General features: G+C 39.0%; 1 protein-coding gene across 1 annotated transcript in view; it reads left to right on the top strand.

Annotated features, from left to right (window-relative positions):
• Positions 1–4,495: 4,495 nt before the first annotated feature.
• Positions 4,496–10,318, top strand: part of AGBL2 (AGBL carboxypeptidase 2) — a 34,693-nt gene continuing 28,870 nt past the window's right edge. Inside the window, exons 1-3 of the mRNA XM_087950444.1 lie at positions 4,496–4,688; positions 5,130–5,186; positions 6,168–6,231. Of these exons, the coding sequence (XP_087806570.1) occupies positions 5,160–5,186; positions 6,168–6,231 (91 nt within the window). The 5' untranslated portion in view covers positions 4,496–4,688; positions 5,130–5,159. The remainder of the gene's footprint in view (positions 4,689–5,129; positions 5,187–6,167; positions 6,232–10,318) is intronic.

Genomic DNA, 10,318 nt, shown 5'->3' with positions numbered 1-10,318 from the left:
CTGACCAACTGGCCCCCATCTTCACCCCCATCTTTAATAAATCACTAGAGATGTGCTATGTTCCTTCTTGCTTCAAATGCTTTACTATCCCTAATTGCAGGCAGCAAAACAAAAGCGCCGCAGAGCCCACCCCACAAGAGAGTGGCCAACAGCAAACCCCGGCCGGCGGGCGCCGGGTGCCTGGTGGCCGCCGGCCTCCATGGACGGCCCGTCTGCTCCGCCCCCCAGGTGGCCGCCCCTCTTTTTCGCCCCGCCCCCGCGGAAACCGCCTCCCGCGCGGGTCGAAAGAACAGAGGAGGCTGAATCTTAACAGGCGCTCCCATCCATCTCCATCCGGCAACAGGCGGCCGCCGGAGGGCAGAACCCGGCCAAAATCATCCCAGTGCCAAAGAAACCTTTCATCAAGTAACTGAATGACTTCACACTGGTTGCTCTAACATCTGTAGTTATGAAGACCTTTGAAAGACTAGTGCTGGCCCACCTGAAAACCTGTGTGCTCTCTCCACTTCTCTCTATATACCAATGACTGCATCTCAAAAGATCCCTCTGTTAAAGTACTGAAGTTTGCAGATGATACAACAGTGATTGGTCTCATCCGAGACAATGATGAATCTACATACAGAAGGGAGGTTGAACAACTAGCCTTGTGGTGCAACTAGAACAATCTTGAACTAAATACACTGAAAACCATAGAAATGGTAGATTTTAGGAGAAACCCTCCTATACTACCACCTCTTACAATACTAGACAACACAGTGTCAACAGTAGAAACATTCAAGTTTCTATCATATCTCAAGACTTAAAATGGATACCTAACATCAAAAACATCATCAAAAAAGCACAACAAAGAATGTTCTTTCTGTGCCAACTCAGAAAGCTCAAACTGCCCAAAGAGCTGCTGATTCAGTTCTCCAGAGGAATTATTGAGTCTGTCATCTGCACTTCTATAATTCTCTGGTTTGGCTCTGCAACCAAACAAGGCAGACACAGACTTCAATGGATAATAATTAGAACGGCAGAAAAAACAATTGCTACCAACCTGCATTCCAAAGAGGGCTGTGAAAATATCTACACACACCCCTCGCTTCCTGGACATGAATTGTTTCAACTTCTACCCTCAAAATGACGGTAAAGGACACTGCACACTAGAACAATTAGACACAAGGACAGTTTTCTCCCGAAGGCCATCACTCTGCTAAACAACTAATTCCCACAACACTGTCAAACTATTTACTAAGACTGTATTACTATTTTTCTTCTCATCCTTCGTAGTACCTACCTCTTCCCACTTATGACTATAACCATGTTGCTTGTATCTTTACAATTTGTATTGTTTTATTTGTTTCCTAGTATGATTTGATTGCTTATTAGTAACCTATGACTATCGCTAAGTGTTGTATCTTATGATTCTTGATGAATGTATTTTATTTTTTCTTTATGTACACGGAGAGCATATGCACCAAGACAAATTCCTTGTGTGTCCAATCACATTTGGCCAATAAAGTATTCTATTCTATTCTATTCTATTCTATTCTATTCTTATTCCTATTCCTATTCCGTTCCGTTCTGTTCCGTTCCGTTCCATTCCATTCCATTCCATTCCATTCCATTCCATTCCAAAAGAGAAGAATCCTCAAGTCTTCTTTAGTAGCAATGGATTACTAACTATCCAACCTGAGGGGCCTATCCTCTAGCACAGCAGCTTCAATTGTTTCATATTTTCTATCCATCTGTTTTTCTTGATTCAGTAAATGGGAGTTTACTGTTCTGAACTATATAAATTGGTGCTTTTACTTTTGTCATTAAAATGATGATGTGCCTCCAGCATCTGCTTGTATTGCTGTTGCCCAATATAGGCAACATCTGCTTGCTTGCTTTAGCTAAGCAGCAGCGACCTTCATGCCTTACATGACCCTGCTGGGATTACATACTTTTGGTATATATCCTGGCATTCTTTGCTCATCCTTCCCAAGAAACACATATCTCATCTCCCACCATGGTGAAACAGCACAGCAGGAGTTAAGAGGAAATGCCTAAAACAAGTTGATATATAAATAACATTATAATAATCTGCTCTTTCCCTTTATCTAGTTATATTTTACTGAAATTCCTATTTGTTAAATTTGTATCTTACATTTCCTCTGGAGGTCACATACATAGTGTTCTCACCTTTTAAGTTTTCCCCAGAACAGCAATCCTTTGAGGTAGGTTCGATTGGCATTACATGAAGAGCCAATGCTGAATTAAGAAAAGGAAAACCTGGGTATTAGCCCTGCTTTTGGCACATAATCAACTGATTGACTTGGGCTTTTTATTAAAAGCTATAGTACTCTGATGCAATTACGGGCACTGAGCTACCCAACTGGGAGAGTATGAATTGTATCTTAAGCATGAGCTCAGCTAATGACTCTCGGCACTAGGAAGGAGGAGATAGCACTTCTGAAAATCTTGCCAAGAAAATCTGCAGAGACTTGTCCAGGCAATCACCAGGACTCCACAGACAGCAGCAGCAAAAGTTTCCATAGATGAGGATAAAATTTAACCTGGATCACCTCAATCCCAATCCAACTCCTTAATCACTATAGCATATTGTTATATAGCAATAGCACTTAGACTTAAATACCACTTCACAGCCCTCTCTCTAAGCGGTTTACAGAGTCAGCATATTGCCCCCAACAAACTGGGTCCTCATTTTACCCACCACGGAAGGACAGAAGTCTGAATCAACCTTGAGCCGATGAGAATCGAACTGCCAAATTGCTGGCAGCCGGCAGTCAGTAGAAGTAGAAGCAGAAGTCACTCCTTTCCTAAGAGGTCTGTAGGGGGCGTGCATAAGCGCACCAACGTGCCTACCATCCCTGTCCTATTGTTTCTTTTATTTTTCTTATATGTACCCATTTCATGTATTCATAACTATGTATATACTTATACCTATTATCTTGTAAGTGATTGACAAATCAAAATAAATAAAAATAAAATAAAAAAATAAAGTATCCTGCAGTACTGTATTCCAACCACTGTGCCACCACAGCTCTTATAAGACTTCTTAGTAATTCCCCAAAGATAGCTTTAACTACAATCATTAATTTAAAAAAATATTTTTGTATGAGCCTAATAATGATAATTTTATACTTGTCCAATTAACTGCTGTTAACAAAGACCCAGGATAGAATTTACGACCAGGATGTGAGGGTCTATAAATATTTTCACGCCCTCTTTTTGACTCGTGCAGTATAGAGGTCCTTGAGTGAAGGCAGGTTGGTAGTAATTGTTTTTTCTGCAGTCCTAATGATCCTCTGAAGTCTGTGTCTGCCCTGTTGGGTTGCAGAACCAAACCAGACAGTGATAGAGATGTATTTTAAAATTTATATGTAAAAAATAATAATTAAAAAACAATTGTTTTATTCTGCAAGATACTACCATATACTATATGATTGTGTATCAGATTGTTACAAAAATGACTCTCCAAAATAATTATATATATGGGTCTCGATCTTGAATGTTGATTGTTAGCTGAATGGATGTTTAATGTAATATAGACATTACTGCTGTTTTCCATCATGTTCAAATAAGATTACAAGAAAAAGTCATGTAATTTTTTCCTAGAAAGTATTAAAGAACCCACTTTTTTGTAAAAATAGTTGCAACAAGAGTTTGAAGAATTTTTTCTTATAAATAGACATTCTGGGAATTCCAAGGAATCCCCTTATGACAGCAATGTATTAACTGTTCACACTTCACACACACACAAAGAAAAATTAAGAAGTTAAACAAAATCTGGGGGAAAGAGCTAAGGAATTTCTATTTGTATTTTTAATTATAATTTCCCCAGTATTTCTATCTGTATCATTTTGTGTTTTCTTTGTATGTAGACCAGCAGAAAACGAAAAAGCCAGGGCTGAAACCTGACTATAGAGTCCTAGTCTATGTTAAATTGCCATGTTTCTCTCTCTGGCCAGTTTTTATTCATTCAATTCACTATTTCGCCTGAAAGGAGAACATGGAAACCACAGCTGGATTGATTATTCATTCATTCATCCATCCATCCATTTATTATTTATTTATTTATTTATTTATTTATTTATTTATTTATTTATTTAGTCAAGCAATTATAAGATAACAGATATAAGTATAAACATTTGAGATTTGACACCTACCCCATCATAATATCCCTATCAACATGAAAAATGTGCCGACTGATATCAATAATTCTCCTTTCAGGCCGAAATAGCGAATTGAATGAATAAAATCTGGCCGGAGAAAGAATAAGGTTTAATACAGACCCGCAAGCACCCCTGAAACTAAACTCCGCAGCCCTACTAGACGGCAACACCAATGAGCCCAAGAAAACTCAAACCGCTCCGTCAGTTTTGTAAAAGCCACGGCGGCCTTGAAGGCGTCGCCGCCGGACCGCCTCGGCCGACCAATGAACAACCGCCTTCCCGCCCCGCCCATGCTCCCCTCCCCACCAGGGCGGCTTGGCGTGACTGGTCGCTAGGATACCAAGTTTTCTTCCAGAGGGAATGAGGGGAACGAGAGAGAAAGGCCGTGGGTGTCATTGTCGGAGATGCTCGAAGGCCGGGAGAGGCGGGCCTGTATTACACTGAATGGAGCAAAGCCTTGCGGCGGTTACCCGAAGGACCGGCGGAACACTCCTTCCTCACTCCTGAGATACTTGCGACGTTGTTGTACGTTAAGGCTAACTAACGCAGGAGCGACTCCCGCTCTGGGGGGGGCTTTGGGAGGCAGGGCGCACACACAAGCCCTCGATCCCCGGAAGGAGCGTGTGTGGTTGTGAGAATCCGTATGGTCACAGAGGCAATGGTGTCTGGATCTTGGCAGCAAACATTGTTTTTAAAAGTCTTTTTAAGATAAACGCTCGTTCTGGCTTCTCCTCCTCCTCCTTCTGCCCTTCCTCCTCCTTCCCTTTTTCTCCTTCATCCTTTGTGCTTTGCTTAGTCCTGTCATTTTCACAACTCCACATCACCTTATGCTTGTTATAAATTTGTAGTACAGTGACAGATTTGCAAATTATTCAGTCATTCCTTTTAAGCAAAAATACAAAGAAAGAAAAAAACAAGTTCTAAACTTTCAGGTATCTTCCCCCCCTCCCCTCCTATTCTCTTTAGGTGTCATCAGATAACATAACTGCATTCAACATGTGTTCACTAGACCCTGAGATTCAGGTTAGTACAAAATTGAGTTCATATGTTTTAAGAAACTAGGCTTAAAGTCTCTCATTTTTAATTTCTGAGAGTGGTTGTTGTTGGATGGGTGGGTAAAGCGAAAACTAGGTTCTCTGGGAGAGAGGGGCAATCTTTTAGGTTTTTAGGAGAAATTACATAATTCGTAATCCATTAGATCCTCATTTTGCTGCTATTTCCTTATCAGATTCCTCAATCCCTTCAACAATGACAGAGCTTCTAATATTGAAAAATTAATAAAAATTCAGGGAGATATTTTGAGATGCATCTGCCTTGAAAGTAGCTCAGGTTGAACTGTATAGCAAAGTCAAACAGCAGAAGTTGAGCACAGGAATTTTTTTATGATATATTGTTTATGTCAAAAGTGTTTTATAATATTTTATGTCATAAATACTTCATAAAATTTGCAAAATTTCAGTTCCATTGGAGTCAGAGGTTCCAGATTTTGGACACTTTCTGTAAGTTAGCTCATTTGAGGTATCTTGGTTCAAAAATTGTTGCCCTACAATGTACTGTTTCACCCAGTTAAAGGTTGCAGACACAAGAGTTTTAATACTATACTGGACAACCTGTGACCTTTTGAGACATTCTTCCATCCCCATATAATGTAGGTTTGCACTCTTTCCCCTCCTCCCATGATCCTCAGGCGACAGCTGCCTTCTTGGCTGGCTCACAGTACTGTCTGCACTTTGCCGGAGGAAGGGGGAACCAAGTAAGTTGCAGACCACAAGGAAAACCACCCCTGCTCCCCATTTTGGTCTCCCTTGCCAATTACCAGTAGCTCCCAGCCTCACCAACAGGCATCCCAAATGCTCGCTTGCCCTTCCTCTTTCCACATATAATATAGGTTTGCTTAATTTCTGCTCCTTTGTGACACTCAGCACAAACTTCTGTAGCCAACTCTGAGATACATCACTGTCACACTGGCTTTTAGAATGATCAGAAATCTAATTGTTTCCACAGCAGTTTAAAGATCCATATGAACAGTTTATATATCATCATCTCCAGTACTATGGTTATTTCAAAGGTAAGCTGTCTGTTCTCAATTTGATGTTTCTGTTTTTATTGCGTCTGTAACATTCTATAGCAAAAGATACTGCCTTTATCAAAGGACTAGCTAGGGATTACTTTTCACTGCTTGTTTTTATTATTTGAACATTACAAAATCCTTAGTGCTTACTGTTACTTATCATGCAATAATTGCTTCATTCATATAATTCTCTATGGAGACCAGATCACATTAAGCATGTTTAGACTTAGATTTCCTATCACAATGATGGATAACATGAGGCTTGAAATTGCAATTTCTGAACTTCCTTTTTGCGAACCGTGGAACCTCTACAGTTTCTGAGAATTGACAGCAAATGAAAATGTAAGGTAGCAGTAAAAGGAACATATCATAGCTAAAAATCAGCTTGCCCTTGTCCAATGTCCACAGTCCCTAGATGAGACAAGCTTAAATTGTCCTTAGCTGTGCTAATGTTAAAATAGTGATTTTCCCTTTATTCTGACACCATCCAAGGACAGCTTCAAGGTATATAAAATCTAATAAGCTTTGCCATGTATTACCATGGAGAGAGGTCAACTGTCTTACAGTAATTGGAGACAGGGTAGAGGCAAGACAGAGATCAGCAATGGGCACAACAAATTTTGTGCTATTGTAGTTTTCTTCCAGCTTGTGGATAGGTGGATAATACTTTAGGAAATAGGTTCTAATATGCAAAAAATGTATTTTAGTCAAAAGAACTGTTGTAATAAAATGAGGAAATATTGAAAAAATAACACTTAGTGGTTAAAGGCACTGGATTTGCTGAGTTCTAGTCTGGTTTTTATATGAATTTCTGGCTTTCAGCTCGAGGAAGAAGACACTGGCAAACCACTTCTGAAAATGTTGTGGAGAAAACTGCCTGGACTTGTCCAAGCAGTTGCCAGGAGTCAAGACTGACTTATAGGAACACACAGATACTACACAATATAAGACACTGTTCTTTTATTTCTGTCTCAGTCCTAACTATCTGAAACAGATAATCCTTCCTCCATGGAGTTTAGTCACATAGGGAGCATAATGGAGTTTTCATTCTCCCTTGACTATCCCTAGGATGATACCAGTGAAATTTTAAAAAGCCTAGTTGATATTTGATATCAAAAGTTCTTGCAGTTTTTCTAAAACAAAGATTGAAATTCACGATTAAACCTCCATTTCGGTCTCAATCCTCAATTTCAAAAAACAAAAAATAGGTCAGAAATGTTCATCCTTACTTACTGTGACAGCACCACATTAGCAGATCTTCAGTGATCATTGGAGGCCAGCTGTTGATGGAGATTCTCAATCATCCAGGTCATAGTTGTCCTAAAGGTGCTTTCCAAAAGGCAGCTGGACAATCTTCAAGGAAAAAACAAAGGAAATCCAATTGCCTTTTGAAAAGCACTTTTGGGACTTGAAAGCCAACATTGGGTTGTTGTTTTTTTATTGCAGCCTTCAGCTGAAAAAATTGCCAACTCTTGAAGTTGATAATGCACATCAGATTAGACAGAAGTTAAAACTGGTCCTATGTATAGTATACTAATTTCAAGGATTGGCAGCTTGCTATCATATACCGTGTTTCTCCAACAATACAACCTCCACCAATAGGAAGGCCTAGCATGATTTCTAGGAATGAGGTGAAATTATGCCCTGCCCCCTAATTTAGGCTTATTTAATCCATGCGCTTCCCTGCCATTTCTCACATCGTTCGTTAAAACTACACAAGGTGTGTTAGTGTTTGGGGATTAACCCCTAGCAGAGTATTGCAGCAGTAGTCAAGCCAGGCAGCCAAACGAGAGTGGAAGGGCCCCAGAGTATACACACACTGAACACAAACACTTCTTTGTAGTTTAAATAGTTTTTAATCCAGTTAGAGTTTAAGCATTGTCATTCAGTCCATTAAGTCATTCACAGTATTTCCATCCAGTAAGACTCACTAGTATAGTCCAAGTTAAGAGTCCTTGCAATATCTTTATCAGCCGATAAAGATATCTTCTCCTCCTCGGTGCCTCTCTCCAGAGGAACAAACGCTGGATATTCAGCAAGAAGTTCAAACAGTAGAACAGTAGAATTACGCAGTAAAGTAGCAAACAAGAACAGTTCAGTCACAGGCACTCACAATTAGTCGCAGTAAGACACAGTTAGTCGCAGTAGCAGTTACAGTTACAGTAAGCTTTCCAGCTTCTAATGCTTCCTTATATTGTAACTTCTAACCGCACCCTTAATCGGCTAATTGTCTGCAGCATTGTGCTTAAAGTGATAAGCACTTAAACCATGATATCTAAGTTTTATATATTTATTCACCCAAACCATATTTGGTATCAATGTTATACCTAACATACTCCCCTTTTGGGTGAAATAAATATATAATACCTTTACAATCTAACCCCATATTTTTCACAACACTCCTGGTGCTTACTGGCACCTTGAGCTTTAGTAAAATTATCAGCTAAATTGTCCTCCGACATACAGTACTCTAGCTGAATCATCTTACTTCTTACAGATTGTCTCACGTTTAGGTATCTTAGATCTGTATGCTTGCTCCTTGTTTTTACTCCAATATTTGTGGCCATTTGAATTGCTGCCTGATTATCTTTATGTATAATTATAGGATAATCTACAGTTATACCTATATAAATTAACATTTGTTTATACATTATTAATTCTGTACATAACAGTGATAAACAGGAGAATTCTGCCTAAAACCTTGGGCTACTAACCTTGCCTTATGGATTAAATTACCATCTTTATCTGTTTTTACCTTAAAAATCCATTTGCAGCCAATGGATTTCTTACCTACAGGTAATTTGGCATTTTCATACACCTTCATATCTCTTAATGAATTCAGTTCCTTATTCATTGCTGCATACCATCTTTCTTTTTCCTTAGTAGGATACTTTTTAATTTCTTCAACAGAATTAGGAACTTGATTAATCTGGCACACTGTGTTAGCCTGGTACCTATCAGGCGGTCTAGATACAGTGTAGTTCTTCTGGGAATTACAGGGCTTACAGGAGGACTTTGTTGAACTACTACCTGTTCATCTTCCTCATCCTGTTCAGCTATTGATTCTGTTTCTTCCTTTATGGGCACTATTTCATCCTGTATTTTTCTCTTTACTTTATTTTTAAAGTTACAGGGATAACTAATGGGATTTCTATAGGATTCAATAACTACATCTTTATTGGCATCCTGTTCTAATTTCTCCCATCCTTCATGTTCTAGAAATTGGGCACTAGCACTACATAACACTTTAGATGTGCCTTTCTCCCCAAATCTATATGCCCTATGGTTTGCCTGATAACCAACGAAGAAAAATCTTTTAGCTCTATGTTCCCCTTTTTTCTGAGTTGTGCAGGAATATGCACCCATGCTGGTGCACCAAATGTGTGCAGGTAACTTAGGTCAGGTTTCCTGCCATGCCACCTGGTGAATGGTATTTCACCTGTTGTTGTGTTAACAACGTTGTTTAATATGTTATTAGCACACATTGTAGCCTCCCCCACAAAGAATCAGGTAACCCAGAATCAGTTAACATTGTTCTAACCATTGCCTGTAGTGTTTGGCCTCTTCTTTCAATAAAAGCGTTATGTTCTGGCCTGTATGGAGCAGACTTCTTATGCTCTATTCCAGCTACCTTAAGTCTGTTCTGGAATTTGTTATTAATAAATTCCGTACCATTATCTGTCATCAGGGTTATCAGTTGCCTTTTAGACTTTCTTTCAGCAAACCTAAGCCAATTGAAAAAATGTTGATATGTTTCAGTTTTGCTTTTCATTAAATAGCAAAACCGTTTTTAATTTTGGGGGTTGTTTTTGGGTGTTTTTTGTGTGTTTGTGGGGTTTGTTTTGGGAGGTGTTTTTGTATGGGTTAGTGGGGTTTTTTTTTTTTTGTTTGGTTGTTGAGTGTTTAAATGTTTATTATGATGATTTTTTTTTTTTTTTTGTTTTTGTGGGGTTTAATGGTGTTTTTATTTTTTTGGGTTTGGTTTTTTTTTTTGTTTTTTTTGGTTTTTTTTGATATTGGTATTTATTTTTTTTTTTTTGGTTGGTATTGGGGTGGGTTTGGAATTTTTTGGGGGATATGTTTT

Source organism: Notechis scutatus, chromosome 1 (genome assembly GCF_049901735.1).
Source record: "Notechis scutatus isolate UNSWTSFEM ecotype Mainland chromosome 1, rNotScu1.2, whole genome shotgun sequence".
Classification (NCBI taxonomy): Eukaryota; Metazoa; Chordata; class Lepidosauria; order Squamata; family Elapidae; genus Notechis; species Notechis scutatus.
The sequence above is the reverse complement of the archived record's forward strand: the minus strand, read 5'-3'. Positions and strand labels throughout refer to the sequence as shown.